The 19,083-nt window shown below is 37.6% G+C and overlaps 1 protein-coding gene across 1 annotated transcript in view; it reads right to left on the reverse strand.

Annotated features, from left to right (window-relative positions):
* The window catches only part of vipr1b (vasoactive intestinal peptide receptor 1b), a 53,769-nt gene that overhangs the window by 19,072 nt on the left and 15,614 nt on the right, over nucleotides 1–19,083 (reverse strand). The window contains exon 4 of the mRNA XM_080865719.1: nucleotides 54–154. Within this exon, the coding sequence (XP_080721845.1) occupies nucleotides 54–154 (101 nt within the window). The remainder of the gene's footprint in view (nucleotides 1–53; nucleotides 155–19,083) is intronic.

The raw sequence follows: 19,083 nt of genomic DNA on the forward strand, positions 1-19,083 counted from the left end.
TTCCCGCTGTGCAGCTCTGGTCATTCACTATGAGACTGTGTCAGTCTACTCACATCATCGCTAGTGCTGTTGAGATTGTATCCACAGCTCACAGCAATGTCAATAGGATGCATCTCGGTCCAGCCATCTTCTGTGCAGGTTTTCGAAAGGTTACCTGGAGACGGAGAAGAACCAAAGAGGTCACAGCCACCCAAGCGTTACATTTCCTCTGCCTGCCACCCATTAGGTTCAAATTGGACACGTTGTGACATTGTCAGTGACCCAACAGGTCACTGCAAACAGCAAACAACGGCAAAAAAACCAAACTCTGCAAAGTGCCACAAAAAGTCTTTCCTGCTAATGTGAGCCGCTATTGACTTGTACTTTACCTGAGCCTGCAGAAAGACACTCTGCTGTTACAGATTTTGACTGATCCGTATCTTGCCATTCATCTAACCCCACATAATGATCCAGGCAAGAATGCATGCACCAGATAATACTACCATGCCCACAACATACTGCTTAAAATTTACTCTAACAGCCTATTGTTTAACATCTGATGATAATATGAATAAAAATAATTAAAAATGTTAATCATGATAGGTCTACTATAGATATTATATATAGATTGAGGGTTATGTTTTCTTTCAGATTTTCCTGATTTGTTAATTATGAGTTATAATAATATCAGATTACATTTTAATAATAATAATAATCTTTTTGCAAAAAATTGTTACAAATTGTATATATTACTTGTGTACCATCTGTCAGCTAAAATCAGCTGGTTGTTGGTGTTGGTGACAGTAAGGTTGCAGAGTGCCCTCTGGTGGGTAAACTATGAAACAGCACTCAGGACTCATAATATGGTTGAAGGATGTTTCTATTTCTTCTTGATGTTTTTAATTCTGTTGTAAATGCTGGTACTGATATATTGCCCGATATTGACCATGCTGATATATCAGGTTGGCTCTATTGTAAGATGATATACGTAGGCAAAAAACAATAAATGAATGATTCTGCTGGAACCTTCTGAGTGATTCATACTGCACGTCTCAACATTTTGCACCTCACCAGATTAATTTAATTACAACATAATTCCATAATATATTGACAGAGAGCGTTGACTGGATGGTGTGAGACTTTCTTTCAAAACTGGTATAAATCACTCCTAGAAAAAACACAATTTCTTGAGAAATCCCAGCTACCATAGAGCGAAAAGCAGGGTACACACTGGCCAGGTCGCAGTCTGTCACAGGGTGATATTTTGAGTTTTCTGTTCTTTTCTATTTCTTTTTTTTTCATTATAGCTTTTCTTTTGTTTTTTAAACCTCCTGACTTTGAAATGAAGTATGCAATAAAAGAGAATCACACAAATCTGTGACCGATATTATCTGCTTTCCATAACCTGATTTCTATTGATTTGTATGGAACTGAACTTTCACTTCTAATATTTCTGATTGAGTTTATTTTTTCTTCTTTTTTGTGGATTTCCTATAGAGACTTCTTTAGATGGTCACAAAAAATATTGAGCCACGTTATTTTAAGGATGTTTAGTTACTATTTCTCTCACTCTGCAGCAGAAACTCTGTCATTTGGTTTATTTGTGAAATTTGTTCATGGTTTATTCATTCATGGGGCATCAACTGTTCATGTAAACAGCTTAACCACTAAAAGACCTTAATTTTAATGTGACCGACAGACAAGCTGCTCTGTGCATATAAACAAAGCCGCTTATAACCAAATGATATCAGGCAGTGAGCTGCTAATGAAAGAATGTGCAGCAGGAGGTTGTTTCTACAGCATAAGAGCGGTCATGTGACTGAATACCTCTTCTGTGACTGCATTTACGCATCATGCTCAGATGCTCGAGTCTTATTTTACCATAAATCAATTTCCCAATTTGCCAAACACACCTTCATGGATGCGTAAGTAAACACACACACACAACATCAGGCTCATTAAATCAACATCTTCCACATTCCTCATCTGTCACCACACAACTTTTCAGACAATTTTTGAAGCGAACGGCACGAGCTAAATCCTCCAGAGAATCCTGAATGAATACACTGACTAAAGCTGACTTGAAGTAATCGTATAGGCACATGGACTCATGTTCATTTATAGTCTGGGTGGAAGGGATTCGGTCTTTCCACAAGATTTACTCCAGGGTATTGCTGAACGGCAAAGCAGAAAATCGCCAAGAAGCAGCGTGACCTGACCTATACTCGAGACCATTTCACAAATAAAACTTTGAAGCATAGAGCCGTTGAACAAATGTTGTGTTTATATGGATCGCTTAGATTACAGAAAGAAATCTATATACCAATGTCCCAAAAGAGTTGGAAAATAGGCTGTCTGTCAGCACCCACTACTTGATAAGAGATGTTTTCGAATATGGTTTAACAAAAAGTGCTAAATATGGTAAAAGAAATTGACAATAATCCAAACAAATCCCACTCTAAAAGAAAAGAGGGGGAGAAAAAGCAAAATTTTAATTCAACCACCTTCAAGTACAGAAACAAAAGCTAGAAAATTGATTTCAAAGGACTCTTCACTTTATTTAGCATGTTAACAGTTTCAGCAGAAACACACCAGTAAAGTCACCCATGATTGCTGTTTGTTTTTTCATTGCATGGACACAATTCACAATAATAATAAGAGGTGATACCGGCGGACTCTGAGAGTCCCATTACGCTGACTAACAGCTTAATCTGTGAATTCTCATGCAGGACTAATGTTTTGTCAGGATGCTGTCAGGCTGCATAAGTGGAGATCTGCTGTCTGGTCACATGGTTGAGCCATTTGCAGAGAAACGGAGAGCCCTCTGAGAGCTGGAGCATAGTCACCACAATGGTCATGTCTCTATGAGGAGCATCTTCAAATGCCATTTATGAATGAACTTATCTCACTCGTCCCTCAAGTATGAAGGATAATATCGAATTTATCATCATTTCTGATGCTAATTTGTTTAATTTCCTTTTTGTCCTCTGTTATTTCCATAAAAAAAAAAAAAGAGTACATTTACATGAGCGTATTTAATAAAGCTCACACAAAGGCTACAGATGCCCTCGAATCAATTATGACTCAAGTAAGGGCAAAGATTTATTAGATTATTTTCGTCTCTTTGATATTGATTTTTCTTTATTGGGTATTTGTCTTTGCCAAACTGCAAACTCAATAAGCGCTGGGACACAAAGAAATCTCCTACTCATTTGATCTCTAATAGCCACAGTCTAGTAGCTCGCAATTTTCTCTAATCGAATTTTTGACGAGCCAGTAGATTGTTACAAATTTAAGTGCTGGGATATTTCGGACTGCTTCTCAGCACTAATTGATGCATTTTGGCATTTGGTGTTGCTTTTGACGTCAGATTGATATTTAGATGGAAAATGATGCGGCTCAGTCCTGGTTGTCTTTTTTGGTTAAAGTCACGCTAGCTAATCATGATGCCCAGCATGACGCAGCACATCCAGATGCTGACATGCGCAACATCTATAATATTTACCGTATGTAATATGTGACTATTGTAAATAATATTTACAATACGCTTAGAGTTTGAAGATTAAAGAGATTTATTCCAGACATGCAGTTGCGGTCTTTGTATCCCTCGAGAGGACTTTACCTCAAACTATTTCCCTCTCTCTTTATTTGCCTATTTGCATTCACTCTTTGTCGTTGTTATCAGCGGGTAATACCATCAAGCTTTCTATTTCATGTACACATTTTTTCTCTCTAGCTGTTTGTCTTTGTAATAGGTTTCCAGATATTCATATATTCAATGACTGCAGCCACCGACCTCCCTGCCTGTTACATATATACTTTTTACCTAACTCAGAACTTCGGACTTTAAATAAATTCCACAGCTTTTCTGACAAAGCGCTAACGCTGCCACTCAAATGTCAGCTGCAGCTCAGGTGTAAAGCTGTGAGAGCACAAGAAGCTCACAACAAGCAAAGCTTGTGATTTCTCCACCAGGCATGTCAGTAAACAAGCTTTTTTATCACAAGCGCTCAGGGAAATCCCCCCACCATGACAGCAAAGGTAACGTAATTTTTCCATGGTTGCCTTTAGTTTGTGTCCCTGGTATCACTGCCACAAAAGAACACAACACAATTTAGCAAAAAAACATGAACTGGAAAAAAAACTTGCTTTTTGGAAGGAAGGAGGTGGGTTTAAATCCACAACAACAACAACAAAAAACCCACTTTTTCTGGTGGGAGCAGTTTCAATCTGTTCTACTTGAAGCTAGATAATTTTTATTAGTGAACTCCAATACAGAAAAGCTGATTTGGGAAAGAAACGTTTAAAAACTGTCAGCAGAATATTGTCTTTTTTGGGTCTCCCTCCTACTTTTGATGTTGTGGTATCAAAAATGTACTAGAGGTGAGATGAGTTTCCTCCAACTGTCCAAAGAAATGCCTGTTAGGTTAGGTGGTGACTCGGCCATAGATATGAATGACAGTGTGAATTGAAGTCGACCTGTCTGTGTTAGCACTGCAATGGATTTCACTTCGAAAGATATTTATTCCCAAAATGATGACTGAAATCCTGAAATCCCAAAAGGAAATCCTGCAAAATTCACTGCAAAAACTCAGGGAGGCTTGCTAATATAAGAGACTGATGAAATCAAAATAATAAAAAAAATAGTTTAGTTACAGTTTTATGATGTTATTTGAATGAGAAACTAATAGGTAATATTCTCACTTTAATCCAGTGTGTGTTGGTGAGTGGTGGGAACAAAAACAGCAGAGACCCAGATCTCTAAATGTAACACATGACATAAGTGTAATGCTGAATCCTTGTGTTTTAAGGCTGATAAGAGGAGTACGCTTTGGGTTTAATAAGCTCCCAGAAATTTTACTGAAACACAAAAGTCTGTTACTAAATATGGACAGCGGCTGCGTTTGTCAGTGTGGGCTTTTTGATAAACATGGCTCCTTAATGCACCGACCGAAGATTAAAGAATAGAAAAGACAGCTTTTTAACACAAAATGAGAGAGAGATGAGTTGGATTCGGGTAAAAGCCATTTCTCTTTACTTATGCCTCTTATTACAGGTGAAGCAATCACAAAAGAGTGGCTGTAGCTAAAAGTCAATCGTGGTTTTAATCTGAGAGACAGATAAGACGGTGGGCAAGCAAAAAGAGCGAATTCAAGTGAATAACAGAAAATTGAGGGACGAAACAAAGATTTCCATTAAGAAAACTATATTTGTCACAACACATTGTATAGTACGAAAAACTGATTTTAAAGTAAAGTTTACCCCATTAACTGGTGCACAGCAAATCCAGCATGTCCAAATTAACACTGTCGGATTTGATTTCAACACTATTAAAGTGTCTATATGGGTCCACACCAGAGAGTGTTAATTTAACTTTTTGGAGAGTTGGTACGTTAACTCTGATTTAGTGTTAAACACCAAATCTGTCTGGAGTTGATAATTTAACACTTGGTGTTAAGAGTTTATATATTAACTCTCAAAGAGTATTTTAGTTTAACTACGTAAGAGTTATCTTCTAATTCATTCTAAAAAGCGGGAATTTTACTGTTCTGAACTTCTAGACATTTCTTTTGGAAATAAACATTTACTAAAAAGACGCAATGGTTTTTGAAAAACATTTATTCTGAACTGTGCACCACAATTTCAAAACATTATCTGAAAGATGTAACAGTGTACATGTTCTCACTTTCATTAGAATTTTGTTTATCAAAAGGTCTGACATGGTAAATGCAAATAACAGCATTCTCATCACTTATTTCTTCAATACAATATGCATGTCCTTCATTCATCACTTTGTGGAACTTCAGCGCACTTCTGCTCTCCCCCATATTCCATCTTCACAAGCATATCCTGTGTGGAGATTGAATAAAAATTAGTTGACACTAATTAATGGCACAAATAATCCAGTAAACAATTGCAGCACAGTAAAAAAAAAAAAGGAATCCTCTTTGAGCCATTACTTGTGTAAAGTATTTTCCCAAAAGACAAGGACACAGGCAACAGGTAATACTGAACTAAATGTAAAACCGCAACCTTTTTCATTTTTACCTAAACCGTGTGCACAAAACTCTGGAGGGATCTATGCTAACGTAGAACCCAGTCAGGACGTCTGATACTGCTGTTTGCTCGTTTGTTTGTTTGTTTTTATGGGCGATCGTTTTCAGGCTTCAAGTAGCACCATTATACCAACATTTCACATTCTAGACATTGTTTTAGGCGTATTTGACCAAAAGTTTGACTGAAAATTCACATGCAAGCTTTTTTTCAAGGCTGTGGTATTTGCCCGCAAACGATACCTTTCAGCTAGCTAAAACAGAATATTATGCTATCAGCGAGCAACATGGCTAATGCCTTTCACACAGCTTTGTCTCAACTCCAAAAAGCCACAGAAGTAAAAGCTAATAATAATAATTGAAACAATCTTTGGAAAAAATGACTTACCAAGCATGGCAAACAACTCAAATATGTAGAGCAAAATGTTCTGAAACGGCTTCACTTCAGCTTTGATTGGAGCCGTGCTGGGGGCGGAGTCTGTGAATTTACTCTGTTGGTGTCATAGCCCCTCTAGGAGTTCAGAGTTAAGAGGTCAAGAGTTAATGTTTCCATTGTAACACCTCCAGATTTGACATAGAAACACTCATTTTTAACACTCGATTTTAACTACTATCATTTTACACCTCAGAGTTACATTAAAAGAATGTGACTCTGCTTAGAGTAAAATTAACTCTACTTTTGCAAGAAGACTATTAACACCAAAACATTTAACACTTTTGAATTTGCTGTGTGGGTGAGATTTTTCAGAAGTACTAAACTACAAACACCCAGCACGCCCCTGCGGGCGGTTTATCCTTCAAGCTCGGGTCCTCTACCAGAGGCCTGGGAGCTTGAGGGTCCTGCGCAGTATCTTAGCTGTTCCCAGGACTGCGCTCTTCTGGACAGAGATCTCCGATGTTATTCCCGGGATCTGCTGGAGCCACTCGCCTAGCTTGGGAGTCACCGCACCTAGTGCTCCGATTACCACGGGGACCACCGTTACCTTCACCCTCCACATCCTCTCGAGCTCTTCTCTGAGCCCTTGGTATTTCTCCAGCTTCTCGTGTTCCTTCTTCCTGATATTGCTGTCATTCGGAACCGCTACATCGATCACTACGGCCGTCTTCTTCTGTTTGTCTACCACCACTATGTCCGGTTGGTTAGCCACCACCATTTTGTCCGTCTGTATCTGGAAGTCCCACAGGATCTTAGCTCGGTCATTCTCCACCACCCTTGGGGGCATCTCCCATTTTGACCTCGGGACTTCCAGATTATACTCGGCACATACTCGGCACAAATATATATATATATATATATATATATATATATATATATATTATTACTGATGCTAATATTAGGGCTGGGCGATATGGCCTAAAATTCATATCGCGATATAATTTGAAGCATGTGCGGTATCGATATATATCACGATATATTCTTTTCTTCTGTATAATGTATTTTCCACACTATAAAGCACACTTAAAATCCTTTCATTTTCTCAAAAATCGAGAGTGCGCCTTATGTATGAATTCTGGTTGTGCTTACTGACCTTGAACCGATTTGGGCGTGCAGAAATCTGTTAAAAAATGTTTTAGTACTACTTTGGTAAGCCGCACTGCTTGATGGATTGTCAGAGCATCACGGCTGCTGTAGTGAGGAGCTTCGCGGAGTAATCTGGGTCCAAAACTCCGTCCGCTTCAGGTACCAAAGTCAAACGAACACTAAGAGTTAAAAACGGTCTAAATTCTTTCATCTTTAATTAAATCATCAGCGATGCTGCTTTACCAGGTGTAACAATTAAGTTTAACATCCATGCATCCGTGAAAACAGAAGTTATTAAATTTAACGGAGTTAGAAGTTAACAGGAAGTTAGCTCGCTAGTTTACACCTAAACATTTCATACCATGTTCTGACTGAGAGATTTTTGAAACTAATTAAAACGTACAGCTCTGCTACCACTACCAACATAAATGAAGACCGAAAACTAAACAGCAGTGGCGTTTGTAGGGTTACTGAAGTTGGACTACCTGGTATATAATGTTGTGCTACGTGATTGCTTGCGACACAGCTATGTTAGCATAACATTAGCACAGTGAAGCTGGAGGATGAACGCCAACTTTTTTCCACTTGATAAAAGTTAACGTGAGGGATTCTGGTGGTCAGGGACAAATGCAATCGCATAGCAGGATGCTATACACGGGCCAAACTTCAGTCAGGAGAACAACTGAGATTATTCATCCACAATACAAGGTTAGTCATTAATATACTGCAACAACATGGGAATAGAGCAGCTGCGAGAGAATTCAACATTAATGAATCAATGTTACGGAAGTGGAGGAAGCGCAGTTTTTGGCTTTCCCCATATTTCAAAAGTGCTTCATCTCTTTGCTATGACTGTCGCCCGCCATAATTTGCAGATGATAATGGTTTTAGCCGCCGCAATGCTTTCGACCAAAACAGGCGCAGCTTGATAACATCATCAACATGCGCTATCGCGATAGAGCGATATAGTTTTGTTTTTGTTTTTTTTTGTTTTTTTAGCGATATAGTCAAAATCTCTATCGTTGGCCAAATTTATATCGTTTCTATTGATATATCGCCCACCCCTAGCTAATATATTACATATTTAAGGAAAACACTATTTAAATTAAAAAAAAACAAAACAAAAAGAATACATATATATTAAGGTAAAAAATGAATAAACTGAATTTTTTTACTGGTTGTTCTTTTGCCAACATTTGGCCAACATGCAATACTGCCTGTGGTGATTTTAAACTCACAGGTCCATTTAAACCAATCCAAGATTTTTAGCTTTGAATTCACCCTCTTTCACGTAGGCATCTGTACATGTAGTGCTGAAAATCCATCTACCATCTATGAAGTGTTAAATTTCCCCAGGACTCTAATTTGCTGTTTGACTCTCTGAGGGGCTAATGCAGGTATGAGTGCATCTTCACTTCCAGAGGGGGGAAAAAAAAGAAGAGATCAGCTTGCAGAAAAAGCTCAGGGGAATTTTGACTGGCTTTTTAAAAGGTGATGGATTGGCTTTCATCACACCCAAAAAATATGCAGCGTTGAAAAAGCCACATCTGCTTTTTGGATACAAGCCGAGAAAATATACAGAGAGGTGCTAAGTTTGGAAACTTTGTGAAAAAGTTTAAGAGTAAGAAAAGTAAGAAAAGGCACAGTTTGTGGAGTGAAGTGTTTTCCAGAAATAAATAACACACAAGTTCAACACAATTTAAAGGAGTGATAAATTTTTTTTAAGATGCTGATTCACTTTCCAATAGTTAGGTGCTAAATACAAAGCCTGTCAACTTAGCTTAGCCTTAAAACTGGAAAAGACAAATCAGCTGTTGGGCTAAGTCAAAAAAAACAAGCGTCTCTAAATCCCTGACAAACAGAAGCTGGTGTTTTTCCATTTTGCTTTTGCTACAGGTTAAATAAAGGAATTTTAACCTTTTAATTACTCACCTTTAGAGGTTTTAAATTACATTTTTTAACCACTGCACAAAGCTCAAGTCTCTCTTTGCTTAGCTGTGACGCTCAGGAGTGGGTGTAGATGAAACATAAAGATATTTCGAGGTCACATTTTACTACACAGAGTGCAAAATCTGACAAGAAAAGTGGAGAAGATAAAATAATTCCCGTGTTTTTAATAATTTGTTACCATATTTTGATTCATTTGTGTAGATAAAACAGGTGTACATTATACAAATAATCAGAACAACAGGCCAGGTTTTAACCTAAAGCCAAACCACAGGCGAGTTTAAAAACATCTTAATAAGACAGAAGCAGCCCTCAAAGAACAACGGTGACATTTTGAGATGTTTACAGTCTTCCCTGAGCTATTTTGTCACGCTATTTATATCCTAAAAACAAAATTTTAAAAAACTGTTTAAAGTCTGCTTTACATCCTTTTTGTCTCTAATAATTAACCAATTATTTTATAACCAGATGATGTAGGTTTAAGGCCTCAAACCCAGAAGCTACATCCTTATACATACCATTTTATGACTCTATGTTATGTTAATGGTTAAATCAAATCTATCTGTCTGTCTATCTCTCTGTCTGTCTGTCTGTGAGGAACATCAGTTAGTGTAAATGGATTTGTAACAGTAAAAGCCCCATCAGCCATATTTTGCTCCAGTGGAGCTGACAGTGATTGGATATTAGCACATATCAGTCAGGGTAACATTAACTTGCTGGGTCACAGAGCCAGGAGCAGGGAGAAAGCCTGCAGGTGTTGCAAAGAAGTAATGGCTATCTATCAGCACCAATTTAAAAATGGCTCTCAGCGAGGGATGGAAACGACTGAGAGGTTTGTGTCAGGAAATGTTATTTGATCCCGTGCTTCACTGTTCACCTGCCATGCTTAATTTAATATCCAAATATTTCATCAGAGGCAGATAAAAAAGAACTGTAAAGAACGTCAGTGAATTAATATACTTCTCAAACTATTAAAAGCTGCATGTCCAATAACTGAAGCCAGAGAGGTTACACAGAGGAGGAACACGTCTGAATATGAGATGGTAAAAATGGGTCTAAAGATTTTAAGGGCACAGTTAAATGTAATCAGAAGCAATTGGGAATATGAATCCATGTGTTACGAGATTATAGCAAAAACTATCTTTATAGTGAACCAGTGTGTCCCCGCAGCTTGACAAAACAGTATTATATTACACCTTTAGTGCTACAATAAAGTTGATTAAAATAAATAAATTAAATAAACTCTTTTCATTTACCGAAACTACTCTAAGATCCTTCTTCATGTTTTGTGCCAAATGCATGCGCGAGCACATGAAACTGACTGTGTTCAAGCTGCACATTGTGTTTGTTTCTGAGTGATAAAAGTTGCATATCTATTTAAGATGTAGATACAAACGTGGTGCAGGGACTCTGCTAGACATCCCAGGTGATGAAACGTCACCGTTAGGCTGTAGAGCCATCGTGTGGCTTCCTGTTTCCTGTTGGGGTAAACATTTATTAGCACTCACAAGTAGAGCAGGGCGATATGGCCAAAAATATTTATCACGATATATATTTGAAAATTTGCGATAACGATATAACCGACGATATAATTGATGCGAGACAAAATACAACTCCACAACATTACTAGCGCAAAAAGACAACCTTCCTTTTATTTTCACTTAAACAAGAAGCTGGTTTTTATGTACATTAAAGCTTTATAAAAATGTAACAGTGCAAATGCAAATTCCTTGCTGAAAGTTTAACCAAAAGGCATTTCCAGTAGAAATGGGCTGACATATCCTGAGCATAACCATGTATAATATCCACTGAAGTTAAAAAGAGGTGCTTTGCAACATTAAACTGCAGTGTGCAGTACGTATTTTTCGGACCATAAGGTGCACAGGATTATAAGGCACATTAAGCGAAACAAAGCAGTCAGATAAATCAAACTTTATTAAACTCATTCTTCTTGCTTCCTCCACTTCTGTACCATTGATTCATTAATGTTGAATTCTCTGGCAGCTGCTCTATTCCCATGTTGTTGCAGTATATTAATGACTAACCTCGTATTGTGGATGGATTATCTCAGTTGTTCTCCTGACTGAAGTTTGGTCCGTTTACAGCATCCTGCCATGCGATTGCATTTGTCTCTAACCATGAAGAACCTTCACGTTAACTTTTATAAGTGGAAAAGTGTTAGTGTTGGTCCTCCAGCTTCACTGTTTATGTTATGCTAACATAGCTGTGTCGCTAGCGATCACGTAGCACATCATTATATACCAGCTAGCCCAACTTCAGTAACCCTACAAACGTCACTGCTGTTTAGTTTCCTGTCTTCATTTATGTTGGAAGTGATAGCAGAGCTGTACGTGTGATTTTTTTTCAGAAATCTCTCAGTCAGAACATGCAATATCATGCTTAGGTAACTAGCGAAACTAGCGAGCTAACTTCCGCTAGCTTCCTGCTAACTTCTAACTCCGTTAAATGTAATAACTTTTGTTTTCATGGATGCCTGGAAGTTAAACTTTATAGTTACACCTGGTAAAGCAGCAATGCTGATCATTTTATTAAAGATGAAAGAATTTAGACAGTTTTTAACTCTAAGTGATGCTGCAGTGTTGTTTGACCTGAAGCATACAGAGTTTAGGACCCAGATTACTCCCAGATTTAAGAGCATCTTAGTCCGACAAATATGACAATAACAACGGCCGCTTGCATGTTCTGCAAAAAAATGTGCTTTGTTGTGTATCTGACGGACAAACACCAAACCAGTTCCACATCACGGAAGTTGCACCATTTTTACAAACCAATTCTGATTCATCTGTTTCACTCAACAATCGGCCATGTGTGTATGAAAACAAAGGCACTGCGCATGCGCGTTTTACTCCCATTCTATCGCGATATTTCATTTTCCTATCGTTGCCTAACAATATAATATGGCCCAGCCCTACTCACAAGTCAATTTTTTGCAGAACTTTATAATAATAGCACACTATTGAGCAAGATTAAGGTATTAGTAAGGTATTATATATCATTTATACAGCATTACTCCTCCTTAGTAGGCCATTTATAAATACAGATATGTTATTAGGACTATGATTATTACAAGCAGTGATGTAGCAACATTGACAGCTGTATATGGTATAATAGTAACAGATGGATAAGCATATCTGTATTTATAAATGGCATGATAAGGAGGAGTAATGATATCTAAATGATGAAGTGCTTGCTATTACCTTACTAGTCTTATACCTAATAATGATACCTATATCTAACACACAGATTATTATAAAGTGCTGCCCAACTTTTCTATTCATGTTTCTAGCTTGTTTACTGTACATGCAAATGCAATGAAAACAGAAAAATGCAGTCACCTGCTGCAGGTTTTTCACAACCTAAACAGCTTGAATGCCAGTAATAATGCTTGAATTGACAAACTAGAGTTTAGCGATCCGTCTCAATACAGCCCAGGGTCACAGTCAAACGCATCAGTCCAACACGCTGACACTAACCTTCAACAGCACAAGATTAACGCAAGCAAATTCACAGTAGCAGGTCCCCGATCCCTGTCAGTAGGCTGCGCAACATAATATCGCCTAATATTTACAATCTATGTTGATCTGAGAAAGGTGGGAGTCACGGAAAATTTTCACTGAAGACTTCAGTAAAGTTTCAAGTTAATCATCTTTTGGGAAGATGATCAGTGTCGTTCAATCGTATTTTCCTCATCACCTAAGTATGAAGTGTAACCACCACATTCTGCCTAACCCACAAAAACCAAGAGAAATCATTTTATTTACATGCACCATGCATCCACATCTATCACCTTAATAACTACTCTTTAAGCTGGTGCTAACACCTGATTAATCATCACGTTCCCTCTACATTCGAAGACTCTCACAGCACGTGAGACAAATGAATGGTTTAAACTCAAGTGAGAGATAATGCTTTGCTTGATTTCACTCATTACTGCAAAACGAATCAAAACAATCACAGCAAGATTAATTTATTGCATTACCTGTTAATCACAGCATGCTTTTGAAGACTATATGACGTCTGAGTGACTGACACCCAACTCGCCAGGAGCAGAGAAAGGAGGACGACTCTCCTCCTTTTTTAAACTTCTCTCTCCATTTTCATGAAATATTACTTCCTGTTCACTGACAGTTTATTTTACACTCCCATGAAATACTGAGTTAATTTCATGACTTCATAACTGCTGTAGTCATTACTGTTGATGGTTGGGAAACTACATCCTTTTATATTTTTTCATATAATAATATTAAAACCATTATTTAGTAATAAAAGAGAACCAATATGAGCATCAGCAGGATAAGGAGTACTGTGCCATGGTTCTGGTTTCTTGTTGAATATTTCCTTTTTTGGGATTTAACTGATTTCCTTTCTTGTGTTGTTAAAAGTCTCATCTTTTTCCTCCTCTTCACCTTTTGTCAGTGTGTTAGTTCCTTCATTTTCCTTCGTTAATACCTCTTTGGGAATTGCTTTGATGATGCAGAAATACAATCTCATGTCTGTCAGGAAAGCTGGACTGGACTGAAAATGAGTGAAAAATCAGCCAAAGAAAAACTTTGAAACCACTTTAAACCACTTTATAAAATTACAAGAAAGTCTGACCCATTGGAAACAAATGATAAAGAAATGAGCCTTGAGACTATCGTGCAGTTAGGTCAATTGGGTCATTTTAATTCATTGCTAGGTGTTTGCTAGGTAACATGAAAACATCATTATATCTGATATACTACTGACAATGTATGAGTTCACACACACACACACACACACACACACACACACACACACACACACACACACACACACACACACACACACACACACACACACACACACACACACACACACACAGATTTTGTGTATTACAGTAACATTTACAGCATAGTAGATATACTGTAACGACACACCACTACAACCTCAGCACCTAAGGCCCCCAGAAACTCAAAGATCATTTGTTCATTCCTCACAAGTCATATGGTAATTAAAATGAGTCATTTTACTAATATCATAAAGGTATACAATTTAACAGGCAATTCTCTTAGTTTAAACTTCAAACGTATTACCAACCTGTTGTAATGCCCATTCTTTCTAGCTTACAGGCACCCCAGAAAATATTTAGTGAATTAGTACAACACCTGAGCTTGTAAAGCTCAACCAGGGTCACATCCAGACCCTTGATGATAACTTTAGCCAACAAATGCATTGGTTGAAAAGGTTAATTAGAGATGATAGTTTATAATACTGCACATATGTTGACTACCAAGTCACTGCTCTACATTTACCCACAAGTCCTGGCAGTACATACAAATAAAAAGTATACAAGATGCCTTTTTTTTTTTAAATAGGAAACAAATAAAAACATTGTCAACAATATTTTATATACTCCTGGTACTTTAATTAAAAACATTTTTTGTATTTTGTTATTCGAAATAACATCTGGAAAGCATAAATGTACTTGGTGTAGCAAAAATGAAAACCGTCAGAGGCAGTCCATCCATCCAACGTTTGTTAACGTGAAATACTGATTTCTGTTTATCAATTATCTAGCAATAGCATGCATATAACCAGGGGTTAAAGTGGACTGGCACTTCCATTGATGAGTGATTAAATCCAGTAGGCAGATTAATGCATATTACTATTAAACGAGTTGATTTTTCATGTGCCTGGTGTTACATCCAGTGACAGCATGGAGACGTTTGCTCAGTGATGAGAAAATAATGTTGTAAAATAATGCTTTCACCATTTTCTGGTGGTACTTTAGCGGACAGCTAGTGGTACTGAAGAGAAGCGTGCATAAACGGAATAACGTTTTTTTTTAAGTGGCAGAAAATGTCAAATGCAACTTTTCAAACAGCACAACAAATACCAGCAAACACACAAATTGTTTGTGTGCTACTTGTTACAAAATGAGCTAAATTACAGCTGCTATATTTCACAGGGAGAAGAAAGAAAAATGTTAATGTGCGGCATTGATAGATGGAGAAAGATGTAAGAAAGACAGGAAAACAGAGGAAGATGAGAGATTATTTTCAAAGGTAAGGACTTCCCTGCAAGTTATGAACTGGAAATTTAAGGATATTTGCAAGTAATATCCTTAATCATTTTAGAGTTTTTAACTCAGATATTGGATCTACGTGATGTATTGCTGGATTACATTTTTGTGAAATATCTTGGGAAACCAACTGAATCAGTGTTATTCAAAGGTGGGTTAGTTTGGAGTACTGCATCAAAGTTTACAGCAATGCACTATGTTAGACTGGCTGCATCTAGGGTATTGTTACTAGGGTACATCAAGGTAGCGGACATTAACACTGTGTAATTATGTCTTCCAACAAACTGCCACATTGAAATGAACTTCTAATTAATTGCCTTGAGACAACTGCTGTTGTGATTTGGTATTTTATATATATATATAAAACTGGATTGAACTGAATTAATCAAGCCATTAAAAGTGCATAAGGTACCAGTTTGATGCCACCATGTTGCCCCGCTATCTTGAGTTCTGCCTAACCTAGTTATTAGGGGTGCAACGATACACAAAATTCACGGTTCGGTTCGGTTCGATACTTTGGTGTCACGGTTCGATATTTTTTCGATACAAAAAAAAATGTTCATGCCTTTTTAATTTGTCATTTATTAAAATTATAAATATATATTTTAACACAAAAGTACAGTTTTTAAATTTAACCCTAACCCTTGTGCGTGTTGTTTTTTAGCTCGTCATATTGCAGCCACAGAAATTCTTTTGTCCATGAAACCATAAAGCTGCACTTTCTTTTTGCCTTATAGTCTGATTTGTCATAACTTCTCCGTTTTGTGGTAAGCTTTTCTTTGGCTGTCACTTCTTCACCCTGACCTGTCTTATTTGGCTCAGCAGAACTAAAATATATATCTGTCTGTGAAGGTTCTCAATCATCATAGTGAAATATATATCCTGCCGCACTCACATAAGCTCAGCGATTCTCTGCGCGATCAACCTCTCACATGTTTAAGCTGCGGGAGATTTCACTTGTCATGTTTGCATAGTAAGCTAACAATTAATAAGACGATGTCAGAGGAATTGGTGCACAAATTATCATCACTCACAGATCAGTGCTGTCGCTCTCTATACACAGTTCGCGCGATTGCAAAGTGAAAGCAAAAAAACAAGCGCAAATTCAAACACGATTTCAATATGTCACATATTGACAGTGGCTCACCCAATGACATAATTACCCAGCTACATTTCTGAAAGAATGCAAAAGCATTGACATATATTTTTCCTTCCTACAATAGCCCGACAGGCAGGAGAAAGATAGCCCCGGGACGTCGGGCTAGCGATATTGCGAGCCCTGTATCTGATTGAGGAATCACTCATCTTTGGAAAAGAGAGTTTATTACAGAGAAATGTCTCTTTCCAAAATAAAAGCTATACTATCCGTTTCTTCTGGGCTATATTCTCAGCAGCATATTAAACATATCAGGTCTCCATAAGGAGAATCCTGTGCTAACAGCTGTCTAAATGACTCGGCTAAAGTTTGTAGCATGCATGCTTGTTTTTGTCTTTGCACTAGGATGATGTCGGTGTAAATGTGCAGTCATATTCGTTGTGTTCCCACTAGTGCTTTCAGGTTAATCTCGTTGAAATAACCTTAACGCCACAACACGGCAAATCTCCGTTAACGAGCTACCCTATACAGAGGGGCTAGACGGCCAACACGTTAACGAGCTAACTGCGCTAACACACTAGCTCCCACCCATGTAATTGAGCATTGCATGGCACATCCAACATACTGTTTTACTTTAGTCCATGACTTGCTTACCTTCAGGGTCATACGTCACATGAAAACCAAAATAATTCCAAACGCCAGATCTGAATGAGGGTGGGGAGGTCCACTTCTGTCTCGCTAGCTTGCCCTGCGCTCTTCCTTCTGACCATCTTGTCTGTGTTGAGTGCTCAGTGAATCTGCGTTCGACTACTCCGCCTAGGCTGCACTCTCGAGCCTAGGCGGAGTAGTCAAATGCAGATTCACTGAGCGCTCAACACAGACAGCATCGTCAGAAGGAAAGTTGATAAAATAAATTACAAATTTTGTATTGTTCTTTTTTTTTTCTCCCCTTTGGTTTTCTTTCTTTCTCTCCCCCTCTTTCTTTCATTCTTTCCCCCTGTCCTATCCCACAGTCATGTCTGTCCCGTTTGCAACTGAAAATAAAATAAATTCATAATTATAATAAAGGTCAATCAAATGGACCAATATGATGATCCACTTAAAATAAATCCTCTTGGCATCTTTCTTGGCCTCAAGACAACAATTCTGATGGCTATAGATCCAAACCGGACACAAAAAAAAAAAAAAAAAAAAAAAAATTGAAAAAAAAAAATTGAAAAAAATTGTATTGTTCGATACATATGCGTACCGAACCGAAAGCACTGTATCGAACGGTTCAATATCGATACGAATATCGTTGCACCCCTACTAGTTATGTATGTAGCTAAAGACCGGCTCAATATGTAGCATCTCAAAGGCGGAGGAAAAGAGAACTTGTGTTTTTATACATCTTAAATAGGGTCCTCCACAGTACAACGACGTTAGATCCACTTCAAAAACAGTTTCACTAATGTTAACTAACAGCAGCTAACATAGGCTAACAGCAGCTAACATAGGCTAACAGCAGCTAACAGCAGCACTTACTGACAGTAAAAGTTCAGCTCAACAACTCACTTCAGTTTTGCTGTTATCGAACAGAAGAGAGCTTCACTGACTCATATATGACTTCTTTCACAAAGTTTTCAGCCTCTTGCAGAGTAAACAGACGTTGACTGACAGCTTTGAACTTAGTTCATGTGAACTTAGCTGTGAACTTAGCTAGGATTATGCACTTGAACTGGGAGGCTTACAAAACAAAACTCACTCGACTGTAATCTGCAATCTACTTATATCTAGTATTGAGATTTTACACATTGCAGCTTTAAGGTGTTTATGCCATTGTTTATGTTTTATACTAGCTTTATATGGTCTATGAGTTAGAATACAGCTCATAAAACAACAACGTATAAGGAGTGAAAAGAAAAGATTTCTGCTCAAACTGATGACTTTATTTAGTTTAGTTACATGTAAATTTCCACCTAATTTTGTTACACAACTACAGTGTAAAATGTTGATTTGTACACGTTCAGTTTATACCAAGCACATTTTCCTTACAGATTAGGTATTCAAATAAATAAACCTTTGCTTTTATACATTTCTGTTTCATTTTACTCTGAATTATTGCTTTTTGTATATTGAGAGTGAAAATTTCATTTATTTTTTTCAGAGTGTATCTTTTTGAATTTAGTTAAATCCACAAAGAGCAGTAAATAGTAAAATAGTAGTGAATAGTGAGGAGCAGCACAGGTCAGCTGATCACAGCCTTACCCGGCCTTGACGTAATTCTTTTCTCCGGTCTGTCAAATCCTACTTTAACCCCTAAAATACACAAAACAAAACATCCGTTTCTCTTTCGAAAACAAAGACATCAATGCAGCACAGACGCTGAAGTGATTCACTATAGTCTGTCCATTCAAGCAGACCATCTGTGACAATATCTATC

The sequence above is a fragment of the Rhamphochromis sp. 'chilingali' genome (assembly GCF_963969265.1).
Source record: "Rhamphochromis sp. 'chilingali' genome assembly, chromosome: 18".
NCBI lineage: Eukaryota > Metazoa > Chordata > Actinopteri > Cichliformes > Cichlidae > Rhamphochromis > Rhamphochromis sp. 'chilingali'.